The sequence below is a fragment of the Trachemys scripta genome, chromosome 11 (assembly GCF_013100865.1).
Source record: "Trachemys scripta elegans isolate TJP31775 chromosome 11, CAS_Tse_1.0, whole genome shotgun sequence".
NCBI lineage: Eukaryota > Metazoa > Chordata > Testudines > Emydidae > Trachemys > Trachemys scripta.
The window spans coordinates 58,688,686-58,709,167 of NC_048308.1; the positions used below are offsets into that span (position 1 = coordinate 58,688,686).

Below are 20,482 nucleotides of genomic sequence, written 5' to 3' on the forward strand. Positions count from 1 at the left end.
GCTCCGGGAGCAGCGGCCCGGGCGGGCGGCACCGAGCGCGGGGGGAGCCAGGGCCCGGGGGAACCGGTGGCCGCAACTAGGAGCCGCGCGGAGCCGTCCCGGCATGAGGAAGAGCCGCGGCCGCTGCATCCCCGAGCTCGGCCCGGGCTTCCCTTGAGAGCCAAGCGGGCGCCCCGCCGCAGCCGCTTCCCCTGCCCCTTCGGAGAGAGCCGCCTGGCAGGGCCCTTCCCAGCCCCCGGGGAGAGACTCGGCGCCTGGGGCCTCCCTGACTCCCTCCCCCCGGTGCGAGTGGTGCCCTTGTCCTGAGCGCCCCAGTGAAGGTCGGGGGTGGGGTTAGTGGCCCTCTCCTAGCCCTGCCCCCCCCCCCCCCCCCCGCCCCGGACAGACCCCCCCCCCCGCCGGGCGGGCCCCCCCCCCCCCCCCGCCCGCGCCCAGGGGGCTGGGTTTGTCTGGAGGTGTGTTGTGACTTCCTGCCCCACGGTTTCAGGGAAGCAGCTCCCTCCTCTGCTCCTAGGCCTGCTCTTTGTCACCCTTGTTTTAATGACTGGTTGGGGTGATTGGCTGAGATGAAAGTGACTGTTTCTTTTGGGAAGACGGGGATTGTGGTTCCCTGTAAGGATGGGCGGCTCCGTGTCAGAGACTTAACCCAGCAGGCTCTTCAGAGATACCTCAAAACCAAAGAAAAGGTAAGACAAAAACACACCACATTACCACATCCACTTCACACCAAGATCACTTAAGAACACTGCACCTTTATACCAGACAGTCTGCTTATAGAGGAGACTGTATGTACCTGCAATATATTATTAGTTAGCCCAAGTATATGGTGGATTTTTTCATTTAAAGGTGTGCATTTTGCAATTGGTGACTTTTCAGTTGAAATAGTAGATGGCTATGAGAGGAATGCTGAATCTGCGGGTTCAGAATGAGATGCAGCAGAGACACCGAAGACCAGAACTACTCAGCTTTGAAACAGAAGTTGGGTTTCAGTAGTTACTGTAATAAATAAGGACTAGAAGTCAGAGCTTGGTGGACTAGTGTTGTGAACAACACTGTCAAATAGTTGCGTGAACAGTTGATAATAGACAAGCTAAAAATGTGTTCCATTAGTCTAAATGTGTAAAGTTTCTTGTATTTTAGATTGTATGTTGTGCCACAGACGCTGTGCCACAAAGTTAACTTATTTATCTACAATAAAGTCTACGTAGTATGGTAGGACTTAGGCTCAGACCTTATGATCCTAGGGATACTGCATGAATAGAGGTGCCACTTTTCAGATGAATGTTGATCAAGGCTTCTTTTACCTGGGTCTGGTTGAGATTAAAAATAGTAGGACTGGCCAGTGAATAATTTCAGTATGGTACTGATCAATAGTTTCTGTTCAAAGACCTGATTTTGCAAGCACTTGTTCAGATGAATAGTTTGTGACTTCATTGAGACTGCTCCAATGAGTAAGGGCTTGCAGGATTGGGGCTTCAGAGAGTGAGGGAGATGTGAGTGCAAAAGGGCAATCAAAAACCCATGAGACTTGATTACTTCTCTGTTGCTGACTCATTCTGTGACTTCGGGCAAATCATCTGACTTCTCTGCCTTTGTTTTTCTCATGTGTAAAACTGGGATTAAAATATTTACCATCCCTTCATAAGAGTGTTTTGAATATTAATATATGAAAACTTCTACTGAAGTGCTAAATTTATTATTGTACAAATCTGTATTAACTGTGGTAGCTACAGTGACTTCCATGTTTGCCTACACAAGCACCTGTAGTTCTTTGGCTATCATTGGCTATCTTTGGCATATTATACAGTATCTCCCTATGTGAGATACTGTATAAAACAGGACTACTGTATTTCTTTTCTAGCCATACTGGTACACCGTGTGTATCTAGATAATCACTACTGTGTATTGAATCAGCTGAGGATTAAATATTGTCATAATAGTGTTATGGAAATTAGCAAATATTATTTAGGCTTTGGGCCATCAGGATGGCTCAAACTGTACAAATATGCATGAACTTTGCATTAATGCTGAGGATTTATAAGAAGCAAAAGGACTTTTGGCCTAGGTAAACTTCTTTTTAAAAAAATATTGATTTCAGCTCTCTTCTTATGGTGGTGAAGTTTTGGACTCAAGTGCTGAGCCATCTGAACAACTAATGAGGAAAGTTTCAAGGTGACCTGAAAAATTTGGCTTGCGCTCTCTCTGCGGTGTGTGAAGAAGGACCAAAAGAAACAAGCAGGAAAAAAACATATTCTAGATGGGCAGATCCTGCCTAGTCTAGAATTTTTTCTTTGATGGCTGGAAAATTAATGAAATTATTAACAAGTGTCCAGAATGAAGGCTGAACAATTGAGTGGATTTTTTTTAGACAGACTGTCAAACTTTTTGTTTGTTTGTTTTTGTTAATACCTACCTAGTTAATCAAGTGAGACAAGGTGGATGAGGTGATATCTTTTATTGGACCAACTTCTGTTGGTGAGAGAGACAAGCTTTCGAGCTTACACAGAACTCTGTATCTCTCTAGTATCCTGGGACCAACATGGTTATAACAACAGTATATATGGTTAAATAATGTTTCAAGAAAAGATTATTTTTTTTTGTTAAAGATTCAACACCTCTGCCCCCTTAAGTTAAGGTGTGAGAACTGACCCTATATACCTCTGAAACATCCAGTAGGTTCTTCAGCCAATCTTGGGGGAAACCAGATGTTGCATTCTTGATATTTCTAAGATAAAATGAAGCAAAATCCATTCTCACATTTCTCATCCCTTCTCAAACTTTTCAGGCTCTCTTTATACATCATAAGGAAACCAAAAAAGTTTATTTTAAAACTCTGGTCAGCTTTAATGTTGGTAATTTGAAACTACAATAAATGCACATAATAGGAAAAATCAAAAGAAAACAACGTAAGAGGCTCAAACAGTACTGACCAGATTTGGATTTAAATCTCTAATTCAGTGGCTGAGATTTTGGTGTGTTCCTTTTCTATTTCACCGTGAGTTGCACAGTTAAATTTCTATGCACTTCTTTGAATAGCTGGTTTCTGGCAAATCTTATTGGCTGTCTTAGACCTTAATGCAAAATATTAAGTAACTTCAGTTTATTTAGCTAAGTATCATTGGAGGTTGTACTATTAGAAGAATTCCAAAGAATTATTACTGTTGTATTTTGGGTTGTTTAATTATACACTATATAGAATTCACTAACCATTCTAATGGGCCTGTGATTTTTTTCTTTTTTTTTCATTGTCTAACATGGATGGATTAGGCCTGTTATCACTTTATTCCCAATTTTAAAAATATAATTAATACACTTACAGATGTTAATATTAGTAAAAATATGAATACAGACTTGGGACCCTGTAGCACCAGTCACTACCTGAAATCTGCTGTAAAGTATGGGCATATAATACGTGTGAATTTCTAAAAGGCTTGTTATTAAAGACATTTACTGACTTAAGTTTAAAAAATATGTATTTAGAATGTCTGGATCACTTTATTTGGATTGAAGTTAGAGTACAGAATAATAGTGATAACACTCTAAAACTGTTTCTCATATGATTATTGGAGTATAAATAACTTAAAATGTATCAGGTTGGAAAATTGGGTTAAGAAAAGGGCCAGAAGTATGTAGCGATGGGATAGGGGAGGAGGAAAGTAGACACAGAAGGGGAATGTACCAAAGTTTGAGAATGAGAGGTTTGGGAAGGAAGAGAGTTGGAGAAGACCGATTTAGAGAAGACACTACTTTTTTTTTTTTAATATTAAATAAAACAACTATAGCACCACATTTTACAATACTCATAATGTGTACGTAAGGTTTTAATTCTGTCTTGGGGATTCTACTGATATAAACAGACAACTTGAACTTTGCATTTATTTCTTATCTTGCCATATTCATTTGATGGAATTCCAGCCTTTGATAAAGCTGAGGGTGTGGGGGAAGTATTCTTTTTATGTATGTTGTACAAGTACTTTTACTATTATTTTTTATATTAGTCATATCATATTTGTGATAGGGACAAAAATGTACAGTAAATTAATAGCTATTCCACTTCAAAATGATTTTGCAAATAAATAACTGAAAGTCTTGGAGGCACTTTACTTGCTATTTTATTAACAAACTTGGACTGATCTCATGGCAAGATTTGACCATAAAGGCTCATTAACAATTACTGTTAATAAGTCAGAATTATTTTATTTATCAGCTGAAAAGTCATGCAATAAGACAATTTTTCATTGTTGTGCATGAAGGTCAACTATTGGGACAGAATTCCCAATAAATAGGTGCAATTTTGAATGGTCAAACCTCTTGCTCTACATCCCAATTGACTCAACAGAGATTAAAAAGAACTTTACTGGACACTTAAATTCCCCATAAAACATAGAGGTAAATTCTCCCCATGAAAATATCAGTTAAAAAAGGTTGTTATACTTAGGAATTTTATGTTCAGAAAGAAGAGAATTCCAGATATTTTTGAAAAACAACAAACTGTGTGTGTGTGTGAGAGAGAGAGATGCGGAGAGAGAGAAATTTATAAGAATTCTAGTACTTGTTTTCTTGAGAATCAAGATGTATTGTTCTGAGAAGGCAATGTCTACTTTTGCTTCATCTCAGTCAATATTTACCTCTCAAGTAAACAAATCTTCAGTACAAGTCAATATCTACTTTTGTTGTTGTTTTTGTTTTGTAGTGTGTAAATTAAGGTTCCCTATGTCTAGTTATACCCAGTAGGACTAATAGGCAGGGCTTTGGAGTGGAGCCCGGAGCCGGAGTGCGGAGCAGCTCTGGAGCAGTGAAGCTGCAGGTTTTTGCCTGGAGCTGGAGCGGAGCCGGAGCACAGCTCCAAAGCCCTGTAAATAGGTTCACATAATCTTTCTGAATGCCTCCATACCATCTCTTACTTAACCACTCTCTTTATTTAGATATTTCTACCATCTTAGGATATGTCTTCATTGCATAGCTAACTTGAGTTACCTCTCTTGAGTTAGTCAGGCTTCAGTGAGAGAGGCCACACTGCAAAATAACGCTTGAGTTGCTGTGTTTGCTTGTGTGCAGTGCTAAGACTTCTAAGGGTAAATATCATGGGAAGTAAAAGTGAGTGAAATTCTTTTGGACTTTTTTTTTTTTTCCATGCCAAAGTGTATATCTGCCTCTGAAACATTTTGCAAATTTGACACAAATTTGCAAAATAAGTTTTGTTTGTTTTGTTTTTTTTTTAAACTAAAACAGACAGAAAACAGCACCTTAAAAAAAAAAAATCTAAACACTTTTAAAATACGTTTTTAATTCTGTTTCAAAGTGAATTTTTTTGCTTCAGGGTTTTCATGTTTTGGATAAAATTACTCTAACACTTAAAATGGTCAAAATCTAAATAAAATGTTTAGTTTGACCCTAAATGATTATCTCTTCCCTTCCCCCCACCTGAATTGCCAGCAAATGGAAAATCTGTTATTTGCCCAGCTCTAACAGTAAACCAAGTCACTTTCTGAATTCTTTCCCAGTGAATTGTGGGAGAATTTGTCTATCTTTTCAGGGTACGGAGGGAATTCTAGGAAGGTACCCAAGAATTCCAAATGCTTAAGTGCTATTAGCTTGTGTCTGAACTGCAGAGTGTTTGTGTTAGCAGCTGTTGCACTGTGCTCACTTGAGTTTTAGCCAGTTCCCGCTTTGATGCCAGCCTACTTCAGTTAAAAACCCAGTGCACTTGAATTAGAGGTTTTTGCACATGGAAGGAAGGAACTGAAGTTTGGGGCAATGCTTGAATTATAACGAGTTAATTTTGCAGTGACGGCAATCCCTTAATTAAGGCTGGACATTGAAACTTTAACTATATATTGTTTTTGTCTTGTTAACTTTGTCAGACTTTCAGTGGTATTTTATTAACTTAAAAAATGAGCTTTTGTTCTCCTGGATGTTCAGTAGAAAGGAACAGCAGTGAGCCTGGAGAATGAAATATACAACATCCCTTCTTCTAGATAAAGTGACATTTACTTTATTTCCTTTTGAAACAAAATTTACAGCATTCCTGTAAACTTTCATAAAAGAACAGACAAAGTATACAATAGGGAAGAGCCTTACATGTAGATATGATCATATTCTGTTTGAATGCCCATCAGTCCTCCTAAGGTAGAAACATTTATGTTCTGTCATCAAAACAAAGATGGTCTGTGTCCATAATCCCCTTCTCAAATCTGGGATCTGTTTTTAACCATTAGATAGTTCACTTGGTGGGACCACTTCAGACGGTGACTAAATTGCTGTGCCAACTGAATGCTTGGCTTCCCCCACTTGAAAAGCCAACTAGACTACTAGAGTGTCAGTTATGGTTTTGTGATGTAGGTACCCACTGATTAGAAACTATACCGAAAACACTAATTTGTTCCACAGAGGTAGTGGTAAACTCCTTGACTACCAAACTGGATATTGGTGACATAGTGGTGAAGGCAATACAGTGGTCACACATCTCTGATTGGATAGGAAATAGTGTTTATTGACTTATTTGTGTATCGGCAGCACTGTGCTGAAAGGTATTTAGCGGGTTAATGTTATAGGCTGACTATCTCTGTCACCTTCAATTTTTTGCTAATAAAATATTTCTCTCTGTTGTAACTTCATAAACCTCTCTGTTCTCATGCCTGCCTCCTAACGTGACAATCTTAGCTTTTGGAACGGTCTCTAGCTGCTGCTAAGCAGCCAGCAGAAGGAGTACTAAATGTTCTTTTGCAGTTTCTTTAAAAACAGAAGCTTTTTTAAAAAAAAAAAATATTTTGAACCAAAACTCAGTATCTGACTTGCAAAAACAGTCCAAGTTTCCACAGATATTGTGGAAGATGTCAAAATGTAGAAAATGAACAGTGTTTTGCCCACTCTTCTGTTTGTTCAAGGGTTGTGTTTTAATTTATGAGCAAAGTAGAAGGTGGGTAATATTAATAGAGGCAGAATATTAATGCATTTGTACTGCTTGTTTCCTCTTCCAGAAGTAGGTTTTAGCTTTTGTGGGCTCTTCCATGACCAGGTAGATTGTGGCTTAAAATTGTGCATTCTTTTTATATTTTAATACCATTTGTATTTATCCACAATCTGCTTTCTACATCAGGAATAATTTACGTATTTCCAAGCTCTGCTTTTAAACACTCTTACTCAGATTTTTTTTTTTTAATTTCTCATCCCCATATCTATATTAACATTCTCTTGTCCTCTTATTAACTGCAGTTTGTTATCAAGTTTCTAATTTGTCTTTGGGGCTTTGATATATATTTTTGTATGTGAAAATCATAATTAAGCTTTCAAGTTTGCTCATTATGATAGCGCACTAATAAACTGGAGTCTAATTTGGTATATTAGATTTCCCACATTATTATGAGTGACTGCTTGAGAAGTCCTCTTCCAGATAAGTAAGGGGGGGGGGAACCAAATTACTCCACTAACCTCAGTATTAAACAGGAGTTCATACAGGAGTAACTTGACAATGGTATTGCTATTTCCAGTAATAGTGGGGAATATAACCTTCTATGGCCTCCTTTTTGAGTCTTTTTAACATACATGTACTATTGGCTAATTTGTGCCTCACTTCAACCTTTTGGAAGATATATCACGTTGACATTAGCTTTTTCTGTGACAATGGTTTTATTCTTCCATTTTTTTTGTTTGAGTGCTGGTAAAGATGAACCCATTGATAAGCACAATAGCTGGAACTTCTTCAATGCTTTGTATTTAGACTAGCATCATAGTTAAGATAGTAAATCTTTCTTGGCTGTTGAAAAACACTGGCTTTGGTATTTAAACAACACATTTAACATGTTTGTGTGGGAATTTCTTTAGATGATGGTTTCATGGGAACAAAGACGCTTTTTGATCTAGGGCTAACAGTATATTTTTTAATACAATTTTAAAATTGCTTCCATATCCTAGTGTATTCCTTTAATTTCCCATAATTAAATTAAATTATCTCTTTGATAAGAAGCTACTATAACTACCGGTATTCTTTCTAATTGCTTTTGGACATCATTCCAGTGCATAATTTTTTGGGGGGAGAGGTGGAGGCAGAGGAGACATTTTAGCCATTAATATCAAAGGTATTCTGTCCTCAATTTTTCATGAAGTCTTAATTTTGATTAGTCTGATAACTCTATTAGTTTGCAAAGTTATAGTTAAAACTTAAACATTTTTCTGTGCAACATAGTTTATGGAATAGCAATAATGGTTACTGATGCACTTCCATCACTCCCATTAATGCTGATATACTGTTAAGGCTTTTTTCCCATTCTTTTCCTGCCTATCATAGGTGTTTATAAATTGGCTAGCAAAACTGTCTTTGGGCTGAAAATCAAACTTGTCAAACAAGACATTGTCCTGTGGGGTTTTCTTTACTTTAACTTAAAAAATAAAATGTCATGCCACTTTTCAGGTTTGATCAGTAAAAAGAGAGAATAGGTTATTGGCTTCAGTTAATATTGAGTGCCTTGCTTAAAACACACAGGCATCAGGTAATCTATCAAATAAGTAGAGATGGATGAAATTGGTGAAAATGCAGTATGTCCATTCAGAATGACCCACGCTGGAAATACTGTAAATGTGTATGCTACATACATGATCATTCTGGGGTCTATAAATTTTAAATCTTTGATCTTGTTTATCAAGTTCAAAGTGTGAAGAGTTGTCTGAAGTGTTTGAGAGCTAGACTAGTATACTCAGATATTGAAAATGGAGTTCTAGAAGGAAGCTATTAGAGGGCTTCATAAAGTAGTACATACTGATAGGTTGCAATTCACCCTTCATTTGGGCAAACAGCAGTAGAAACCAATCTAGTCTGAATTGATTTACAGAAGATAGAGAGAGACAATTAGCAGGCAAAATTTCTATTATCCATTCACTTCTTCCAAATCAATATGCACACACTCTCCTTCCCTGATTACTTGCTTTATCATCTTCAAAAAAGCTTCTGGCAAAGGATGAAATTGAAATAAATTGATCTAAACACTTATTTCCCACAAAGGGAAAATGTTTTTGCTTGTATAGAATGTCGGTTTAACATGATTTCTAACAAGCAGTTGACAATGACAGGCAGTATGTATCCTATTGATATTGTATAAAATGCCAAACAACTCTTGAAATAGGGACTAAAGTTACTTGCCAATAATAGTTGTACTTTCTATGAAATATACTTTCCCCCATATTTGTTCTGTATGGTGCATCAATTGAATTGCACCATGTTGTGCTGAACCTTGCATCCTGCTGTTGAACCAGCAGACTTCCTCCCACATGGAGCACAGCATTTTTCAGCCTTTCTTAATCAGTCGGATGCCATAAGAACTGCAGGTTTCAGTATAAACACCTGTCTTATCTAAAATATCCTCCAGGATTAATTAAAATATCAGTCTTTTAGCCTTAAAATAATGGTGCCAAAAGGCTATAGCAATTGATACAATGCAAAAGCTGTTTTCAGTTGTGATTTGTCTTTATAAATAAAAAGGCTCAATAATATTTTCCTATTTCAAGACAGTTCTTTAAAAATAAAACAAGTATGGTTAGACTTGACCATCTGGATGATCAGAAACAAATTTTTGAATGCTAGTGAACACTCAGATCCATAAATTCACTAAAGAAAGGAAATTCCTTCAGGGAGCAAATCTTTGAAAGTCAGTGTGTACAGTACTTATTACCCAGGTATCATGTCCAAATTCTCAGTGTATCATTCTTTCCTCTTCTTGGGCATGCACACTTTTCTGGTTGCTCTCTGTGGAACCTATTTACCAGTGGTCAGTGATGCTGGAGCAGTTTTGTATGGGGTGTGTGTATGGGATATCAAGTGGAGTGCCCCAAGGGTCGGTCCTGGGGCTGGTTTTGTTCAATATCTTCATTAATGATCTGGAGGATGGCATGGACTGCACTCTCAGCAAGTTTGCAGGTGACACTAAACTGGGAGGAGTGGTAGATACGCTGGAGGGTAGGGATAGGCTACAGAGGGACCTAAATGAATTAGAGGATTGGGCCAAAAGAAACCTGATGAGTTTCAACAAGGACAAGTGCAGAGTCCTGCACTTAGGACAGAAAAATCCCATGCACTGCTACAGACTAGGAACCGAATGGCTAGGCAGCAGTTCTGCAGAAAACTACTTAGGGGTTACAGTGGACGAGAAGCTGGATGAGAGTCGACAGTGTGCCCTTGTTGCCAAGAAGACTAATGACATTTTGGTCTGTATAGGGGCATTGCCAGCAGATCGAGGGATGTGATCATTCCCCTCTATTTGACATTGGTGAGGCCTCATCTGGAGTATTGTGTCCAGTTTTGGGCCCCACACCACAAGAATGATGTGGAAAAATTGGAAAGAGTCCAGCAGAGGGCAACAAAAATGATTAGGGGGCTGGAGCACATGCCTTATGAGGAGAGGCTGAGGGAACTGGGATTGTTTAGTCTGCAGAAGAGAAGAATGAGGGGGGATTTGATAGCTGCTTTCAACTACCTGAAAGGGGGTTCCAAAGAGGATGGATCTAGACTGTTTTCAGTGGCACCAGATGACAGAACAAGGAGTAATGGTCTCAAGTTGCAGTGAGGGAGGTTTAGGTTGGATATTAGGAAAAACTTTTTCACTAGGAGGGTGGTGAAGCACTGGAATGGGTTACCTAGGGAGGTGGTGGAATCTCCTTCCTTAGAGGTTTTTAAGGTCAGGCTTGACAAAGCCCTGGCTGGGATGATTTAGTTGGGAATTGGTCCTGCTTTGAGCAGGGGGTTGGACTAGATGACCTCTTGACGTCCCTTCCATACTCTATAATTCTATGAACTGAACTGTAAACCCTGTATATGATAGAAATAACCTCAAGCCAGGGGGTGCAGCAGCAGCACCCCTAGTTCCAGCACCTAAGCCGGTGGTTAACTTTTCATACAGAGTTACTTTTTTAACTGTGAGGAAAGGAGAATTTACAATATTAAAATCCAGTGATTGGATTCGAAGGGACTTCTGGATCATGCTTCCTACTTTAGGCAAAAAAAAAAAAAAAAAAAAAAAAGACACCTTTCTTTCCCCCCCCCCCCCCCATAAATGTATATAATTTTTCCTTAGATGTCTAGTGATTGTGCCATAAATACCTCCAATAGGTAAACTGCTGCAAAGTCTGATCTTATTATCAGTCTTTGCAATTATCTAAGATAAAACTATCATTTCTGCGCCATCATCAGTATTTGCATTCAGAAGTGATGTCTGTTCATGCTGTGGCACTACCTCACAAGACCCTGTGATACTCCTGTGCTTTGAAGTCTAAACCAGTTGTTCTTTGGCTTCCCAAGGATAATGGTAGCAGCTGTTGCTGAATAGAGACCTTTATTTTTAATTAATAAAGCAAAATGTCATCAAATTTTTAAGACACAAAAATGCAATCTACTTGAGTGCAAATCATATTTACAAGCAACAACAGACTGGCACCTAGGTTTCTTCTCCCTTTACCCCTTTATGAAAGGTTGTCTTTGTAGGTTACTATGATTTTAAATGGCTGACTGTGGTTGTCTGGAGGTGAGTCAGAACTTGAGTGGTGGAATTCTTGCTCCAAGTCTGTTGGGTTGCAGCCTAAAGGACTTGTTTGTATGTGTTTGTTTTTTGAGTAGCTATGCCACTGCTCTTTGGAGGGTAACAAATCATTTGTTTTTCTATATGAGGTGTTGACTAATGGGTGTACTGACCAATTCAGAATGTTTACTCTGAAAAAGTTACTTCCAATAAAGAAGATCAAAATCTATATTAATGAAGATGTTTGACATCATGGCTACAGAATTGCAGGTAGGAAATGCACCACTTATTTTCATTCCCCCTCACCACCCTCAGTGATGTGGAGGATGTGCTGAGAGCTATGCCTGCCCACCTGGAGGTTGGACCCATACTTCTCGTGGCTCACTAATTCTGTAGTAAGGCTTTGGATTTTCTATTATAGTGAAATTTAATATTTCCTTTTGGGGAAGGTAAAGATTTAGCTGCTCTTAAACTGGTAGTTAGACACATACTGAAGATATGTTGCTTGACACTCCAACTTTATTCAAGTTTTGTACCTTCTTTTGGGGGGGGTGGGGCAGGGAAAGGTGGTGGTATGGCAGCTCCAATCTCAGTGCTTTCTTGATCTCTATCAGAAAGGTCTAAAAATGAAACCTGATGAATGACATGAAGTGATGGATGCGGGAAAGGTGTCCATGCTGATTTATGTTAAGTCTTTCACCAGCCTCTGATGCCATGGCTTGCTCTGAGGCAATATTGACTCATCTAGGGTAGAAGGGGTATCCCTGGGGTGGTTCTGGTGCTTACTTGTTAATCCTTTGTAAAAAGGATGATGCAGAGTAGTCCTCCTCTCAGAATTCTCATGTGTGAGTTACTGCAGTTTGTTCTTATTGTGCATGTCTCCTGTTCAGTGTGAGAGAGAGGGGGGAGATTGTGAGGTAGCTTATGGATTCCAGTGCTACTGTTGTGTAAATGACGCTCTGTTTCTCTTTGCATCAAATTTGGATTCATCTTGGTTTTGTGAGGGTGCTGTGCCCCACTTTTACTCACCCCTTTAGACCCTATAAAGATTTGGACCTGCATGGATGAGACAAAGGGTCCAGCAAGAGCAGTGGTTCTCAAACTATGGGGCAGGCCTCCCAAGGGAGGTGCAAAATGTGTTAAGGGAGGCGCAAACTGTGTGTGTGTGTGTGTGTGAGAGAGAGAGAGAGAGAGAGTGGCTCTGGCTGTCCGCCATGGTGGCTGGGGCTTTTGCAGAAGGGCTGTATACACCCAGGAGGCAGGGATAAAAGCGACAGCCGGAACCCTGCCACCCTCGTGCTGACAGCCAGAGCCCTGCCATCCAGTCTCAGGCTCTCCTCTCAACCCCTTCCCCGATCCCTCACCAAGAGGTAGTGGGGCTCTGGCTGTCAGCCCCAGGGAGTGGGGGGCTAAGTCTGCTGTGAAAAGTGATATTCTGAATATCACTTTTCACATTTCCACCCCTACTTCTGTGCTGGTGCAGCGCTGTTTTCAGAGCTGGGCGCCCAGCAAGCAGCTGCTGCTCTCCGCTCTTCCTTCAGAACTGGGTGGAATATGTTTACACCTCCCCCAACCCCAAGTATGGAAGGGCGCGGCCAAGAAATGTTTGAGAATCCCTGAACTAGAGGAATGGAAGGAGGATTGTGCCTTCATTGCTGACTGGGGTGTAGTGCTTCTCTTTTTCAAATGCCCAAAGATCTGCACTCAACACCAGCAAGGCTGTTCATTTCTGCAAATCAGGACCCCAAACAAAGCCCCAGGGTGGTGGTGGGTTGTTTTTTTTTATTCTGCCAGTTGCAGAAGTGGTAGCTGCGAAAAGATGTTGATCCGAGGGTTTTGGCTGTTTCATCTCTGAAATGGAAAGTGATAAATTATGCCTCTGACCACATACAGTTTTGGTCAAGAAATCATCTCCGTTGTATTTGGAATTTGCTTGGGGTGTCTATGCCTGGAACTCCTGCTCTGAGGTCAGTTGCAGGAAGTTTACTTGAAGACCTGTACCTTTTTAGATATTGTTTACCTGACTGCCTAGCTGTTGTAGCTTGAATTTAGGGAGCGTCAAATCTTTCTGCAAGGTGCTGCTTTTTTTTTATTCATTTTGACTGAGGGTTTTTTGTGATTTGATAACTACTGTGTATCATGTACGTAACTTTTTGTTATATGTACTATGTCAAACAATAAATAACTCTAGTTCCAGCAAGTCAGCAGTACTCTTAAAAGTAATGTGGTGCTCTAGGGATTCTGTAGATGTGTGCTAGAACTAGGAATACTAGTTCTAAGACAGTCTAAGGCAGTGGTGGGCAAACGTTTTGGCCTGAGGGCAACATGTGGGTATGGAAATTGTATGGTGGGCCATGATGGTCAAGAAAGTGGGGGTTGGGGTACGGAAGGGAGTGAGGGCTCCGGCTGGTGGTACAGGCTCTGGGGTGGGGCCAGAAATGAGGAGTTCAGGTGTGGGAGGAGGCTTCAGGCTGAGGCAGGGGGTTGGGGTGAGGGCTCTGGGGTGCAGGAGGGTGGGACCAAGGGGTTCGGATAGGGTGACCAGATGTCCCGATTTTATAGGGACAGTCCCGATTTTTGGGTCTTTTTCCTACATAAGCTCCTATAACCCCCCCCCCCACCCCGTCCTGATTTTTCACATTTGCTGTCTGGTCACCCTAGGTTTGGAGGGTGGGTGGGGGATCAGGGCAGGGGGTTGGGGAGGGGGTCTGGGGTGAAGGCTCTGGGCGGCGCTTACCTCAAGCAGCTCCCTGAATCAGCGTCATGTCCCCCTTCAGTTCCTATGCGAAGGCGCGGCCAGGCAACTCTGTGCACTGCCCTGTCCACAGGTGCCGCCCCTGCAGCTCCCATTGGCCCCATTTGCCGGCCAATGGGAGATGCAGGGGCGGTGCTTGGGGTGGGGGCAGTGTGAAGAGCCCCCCTGGCTGTCCCTACGCGTAGGAGCAGGAGGGGGATGTGCCACTCCTTCTAGGAGCCGTGCAGAGCAAGCCCCTGACCCCGTTCCCCAGCAGGGGCTCTAGGACCGGATTAAAATGTCTGAAGGGCTGGATGTGGCCCCCGGGTCGTAGTTTGTCTACCCTGGTCAAAGGGAAGCTATTGAGGTATTGCCAGGTTAAATCATGAGGATGCCACTCTGGTAGTTGCTATTCTTGTGCTTATAGAATCTAACCTCAAATATGCCAGAGTAAAGAAATCTAGCTGAATTCTATGAGGCTTGGTGGTAGGTAGTGGCTGTCTACAACTAGAGAGGGGGAGAAGCAGTGGAATGTGGGACAGAGCTTGTGTGTGCTGGGGGAACATCAAACTGCTCCTGCTTGGCTGAGACTACTATCCCAAAAGTGGTGAAAACTGAAGCAGTATAAACACCTTTGAGAGCCAGGGGGAGGAGATCCTTGATAGAGGAGCATTTGCTGTAGATTCAGAATGAAAGATGTGTGTATTCATTCATTCATTCTCTCTCTCTCTCTCATACTAGGGAGGGAAGGTATTTGTTAATGTTAGCTAAGTTATCCACTCTCTCTGACTGTTTTTATCTGCATAATATGGAATAGCCACTCTACCTATAAGTGTCCTGCATTCTAGGTGTGTGCCCTAATGCCATTGGGCTATAGAGTCAGTCTCTCTCTCTCTCATCCAATGAATATTTAGTTAATTGATACAAAGTGAAACAGTTCCAGTAGCGTAGACTTAGAAACGGAGACAGAGACTGACTCTGTAGTCCAGTGGTTAGGGCAGTCACTTAGGATGCGGGAGACATGGACTCAAATCTCTGCTTCAAATGATGTACAGTAGGGGTTTGAACATGGGTCTCCCATATCCCAAATGAGTACCCTTCCCACCAGGCTACTAGCTATGTGGGAGTGAGTCTGTCTTCCTTAGTTTGACCAGAAACTCTATCCTGGATTTGAGAACGCTTTCCTGGTGAAAATTTTCATTGAAATTGATACATATCCACAAAAAACTTTTAGTTTCAACACACTGATGTTTTCTGACAGTTGTCAAAAAATTCCTTATCAGCTCTAATGTAAATTACAGTGTTTGCTACATTTGTAGACTGAAAATAATGACTTAATGAAGTACATGCCATTGTGACATATTTGTAAAGTTTGAGTTGACCTCAGAAGTTAGATGTTTTTCTCCCTGATTTAAAAAAAAAAAAAATGTAATTACAAACAGAATTAGGACCCTTTAACTTACTGAAATTTGGAGACTCATTGATGAAGCCAATTTTTTTATTTACTTAAATGGTTTTAATATTATAATAAGTTTAGGTGTTCATTTCAAATTTAATTTTAATCGGTTATGACAAACATGTATTTAAAAAATTTATTTAAAGAAAATATTTTATTTTTATATATATAATTTTTTTTTTTTTTTAAATCCACCCACCAAAGAACACTTTACATTCTGCCTTGAGGACTCATCACCTGTGGTAATATATTCCTTTTCCTTTAGGTTAGTCACCCAACTGAGCATGACTACAAAAGTGGTGGTAATTTGGGTATTTTTTTGGGATAGATATAGCAATATTCTGATATCTGGTTGACATGCTCATCAGTATATTTTTCAAAAGGCAGATACTTCATAGGTCCATCTGGTATTCTAATTCTTCCCTCCCCCCCCCCCCCTCCAATAATTGTCCCTTGTAAGCAAGAGGACCTTATCACTGACTATTGTAAAACATTCAGCAATGTTCTTAAACATCAGCCTAAAGAATTTTTTACCCTTGCTGTCCTACCCAAAACACAGAAAATCAGAAACCAGATAAGCTACTTTCAGGAAATGGTCCCTTTCAAAAAGGTTACTTCCCATTGCTCTCCTTGTATCTCATGTAAAGGTAGAAAGAGTGGCTGGGATTTCTTGAAGTAGCCTAAAGGAGATAGGTGTGCAACTCCCATTTAATTATGGCCTTTTGAGAAGTCCAAGTTGCTGCTAATTTAAATTTTTTTTTTCTTGATCCTAATAAGTTTCTGGAGAAGTTGCTCAGAATGTGCTCAAATCTCTGACATACAAAAGGAAAATTTCCTAAGAGTTGCAGGATTTATGAAACTAGAATAGAAAAGTCGCAAGCCAGTCAATACATGTTACAGGCAGCTCACAGTTCTCAGTACAGGCTGGATTCCCTTCCCAGCCTGGGACTGAACTCCCTAGTTCAAAGTCTTTGTCTTCCAGATGATCTTCCAGGTATTGAGATGGAGGAGGAGAGAGGCCAAGTGAAGTCACTGTCCCCCTTTTATACTTTCTACCAACTGCTAGAATGATTCTTGCTGTGACATGGGGGCCTAAGCAGCCCTCATTGCATACGTGCCCTCTCCAGGGAGTCTGAGATATTGAATTCTTCTTGATGGGCCATCAAAGCCTGTCTGGCCAGTGATAGTTGCTCCTTTGTCACTATTGAAAGGCCAGCTGTGGGCATCTCCCAATCTCACAACATATTTTAGTAACTCGTATAGCAATACTTCATAACTTCACATACAAAGATAGTATATAGAATTCAAGAGGCTATTAAGGTTCAACCGATAAAGACTTTAAAAATGATAACTCACGAGGCATGCATTGTACAAAGCATATCATATGACAGTGGTGAATATGGGGGTTTTAGGGTGCTACTTTGAGGTACAGAATGTTCACCTGCATCAGTGATTTTCAACCTTTTTTTCATTTGTGGACTCCTAAAAAATTGAAAAGGGCGGGGGCAGACCCCTTTAGAAATCTTAAACATAGCCTGCGGACCTCTGGGGTCTGCGAACCACAGTTTGAAAACCACTACTCTAACCGTTGTTCGAGGAAAAACCAACCTTTCCATAAATATCCCAGAAATAAAATCAGTCGCGTTTTCTAAATTTTATTCCCAACTTCGATTTAAAATTGGCTTTTCTTATCAGGACTGTCCACTCTGTCCAACGTTGCCTTTGCTAAATAGGCAACAAGAGATGAGAGCAGAACCTGTGCTTGTAAGTTCTAGAAGAATTTGAACTCTGCTGGAAATATTCTATTGATAGACAGTGAAAATGATTCCATATTGGGTACACAAAGCTGGAAAAAGGATTATTTGATTGCAATCCACTTTAAAGTTGTTCTCTTATGTAATTTTTGGAAAAACATCCTTCAACTTTAGGGATCTCTCATTTACTGATTTTTCTCAGTTAAAACAAGCAGGTCCCTTAGATTCTTCCACCTTCTTTGAATTCTGATAGCTTATTATCCTTTTTATTGCAGGTTTGACAATGTTTATTAATGACAATGGATTTGAAATGAGCATCTTACTAAATGCAAGTCTTGGGCCAGCCTCTGTCCCTTTGTCTTAAAGGTTTGAGAACAGATAATGTGAAAGAATACGTTTGTTTCCAGATGGCTGAATGCTTGATGCTCCTTTATGTTTAGCTGTCATTCAGATGTGAATGCTGTGGTGATTATAAGTGTCTTCCATTTTGCTGGGTTGAAATGAAACCTTTTATGCATTGTGTATTAAGAAATTAACTGTTTGGCTGATCAATAGGGAAACTAGAACAATAGGAAGCAACTAGATGTTGTTGTAGTAGAAGAATATTCTGCTAGCTGAGAGGTTGGGGTTCATGAGGAAACTTAAGAGCTCTCTTCTCAGGTTTGGGAAGTTAGCTCTATTGGCGAAATGAGATTGGTTTGTATCTTTTTATTTAAAAAAAAAAACAAACACACTGTCTTACTGCGTCACTGCCATCCTGTAAAATTTTGCCATATTCAGTCATGGTGATGATATCTCATGCTTAACAAAAAATTATCCTAGTGCCCTGTCTGGGTGAAAATGTGATTGTTTCTAGTTAACAATAGGTGGGGAAAAAAGAGTATAGAAGGTTTGATGTTAGAATGAAGCTTGGGATTCTTTTATGCACGTGTGAGAAACTTTAGGTTTATACTAAGGTGCCACAAGTACTCCTGTTCTTCTTTTTAGGTTTATACTGACTTCACTAGTGCTTTTTATGTAACCTGTTGTAAAACTAGGCATATATTTAGATGAGTTGATGTAATCCCTGGAAGACCTCTGCGTGCGACCAAGGGCACTCGTACCCTTGGATGAGAACCACTACTCTAGCAAGTGTGGTGTTCTTGGTAAAATCAGTGCAAGGAGATTCAAGCAAAGGAACATGTATAGCCATGTGAGACGGGGTGGCAGACTAAGGACTTCTCTACACTTGTTTCAGTTGTCAGTGTAGCTGTACCAGCGCAAACCACTAGCGTAGACAAGAAAAGCTGCTTGTGGAGTTTACCTGTTAGGGGGAGCATGACTGGGGTCATGGGGGAAGTGCTCTGCCAAGAAACTGAATTTCATCTGAGGCAGCAGTCATCTTAAAAGACAAGCTTCTTAAAACTTAATTTGTACAAAAATGGGTATAAAGTATTTTATAATTATGGGTGTTCATGCACATGACATTTTTTACACCACTATAAATGTCGTCACAATATTGATTGCCTCTCATCTTGTATTCTGTCTGTAGTAACAATGAGTTCTTAGTATTTTTATATGTATGTATGTTTTGGAAAGGTTAATGTGGTCGAAAACTTGTATAGGTTAAAATTGGGACAGTCATTAAGACAAGTAGATTTAAAGAAGTGAAGCAGCAACCTAGATGGAAATCTTGTTGTTCAAATATAGAAACCAACTTGAGAATTGGATTATTATTGCTGCATCTTGTACTTTTAAAAAAAATAATTAAAAACCTAGTTCTCCAAAGTAGTGTTCACTTTTTGGTTAATTTGAAATACTTGGTATCTGATGTTAATATTGTGTTTCCAAAGGTTAATGTAATATTGCTCAACAGTAACTTTACTGTTGAGAGATCCCTTCTGGCTAGGCTTTTCTGTGTACATGATTACAGGGTTATCCATGGAAAAAGCCAGTGGATGCAAATATTCCACATACCTCTCCCATAATTGCTTCTCATTATTCTTATTAAACTTTCAGGGCCAGCTCTTGACCTTCAAAACATCATCATAGCATCAGAAAGTGGAATTTTGTGTTTTGAGCATATAGCAACTTTTGTCAGAGGGTCGTCATCTTGAAATCCTGACTTCCTGTTTTTTGTTTTGTTTTTAAAGTACACCTCTACCCCAATATCACGCTGTCCTCGGGAGCCAAAAAAAATCCTAGCGCATTATATCGAACTTACTTTGATATGCCAGAGTGCGCAGCCCCCCCACCCCCAGAGCACTGCTTTACCGCGTTATATCCGAATTTGTGTTCTATTGGGGTAGAGGTGTACATGACAATAGCTGCATGTCTGTATTAAAAGGTCCCTAAAGTTGTCCACAGTTGATCCAGAGGTAGGAATCTTTATATCCTGCCATGCAAACATCCGTGCCGGAATACACTTCATTTTATTTCATGAACCAGTTCATACATGTTCTCTGGTTCAGTGGTGGCTTCTTCAAAACTTTTAATGTTACTAGGAGGCTGTCAGGTTTCATACAACTTTCTCCTCCATATCCCCCTACTCTCCACCCCCCACCCTTTACCCCCGCCTCCAGAGATTTAAATGCAAAAATGCAGCTCTTAGTTGACATGGATTTTTGTTCTTCTCTTTGGGAATGTAAAGCATTAAATATGAACTTATTTTCAGACTTATTTTTCTGTCAGAGACTACTTTATACAGATGAGGTGTATAAATGGCAATGCATAAGTTAAAGTTAAAAATTAATGTTTTCTATTAAAATATCATATGTAAAAGACTGGAGATGACGTCTACAAATGTGAGTGGGGAAAGGACCAGCATGGAGATAAAAGGTATTTATCTTCATTGACATTCATGTTACATGTGTCTCACTACTATAGTTCAGGATAGGCTTGAGCATATAGGGTAGGGTTACCATACGTCCGGATTTTCCCGGACATGTCCGGCTTTTTGGGCTCCAAATCCCCGTCTGGGGGGAAATCCCAAAAAGCCAGACATGTCCGGGAAAATCGGGCCGGGCCGGCCGGCCCGGCCGGCCCGGCCCCCCCC

The 20,482-nt window shown here is 40.3% G+C and overlaps 1 protein-coding gene across 1 annotated transcript in view; it reads left to right on the forward strand.

The window, feature by feature from the left end:
- Nucleotides 1-421: 421 nt before the first annotated feature.
- Nucleotides 422-20,482, forward strand: part of PARD3B (par-3 family cell polarity regulator beta) — a 647,317-nt gene continuing 627,256 nt past the window's right edge. The window contains exon 1 of the mRNA XM_034786262.1: nt 422-686. Within this exon, the coding sequence (XP_034642153.1) occupies nt 567-686 (120 nt within the window). The 5' untranslated portion in view covers nt 422-566. The remainder of the gene's footprint in view (nt 687-20,482) is intronic.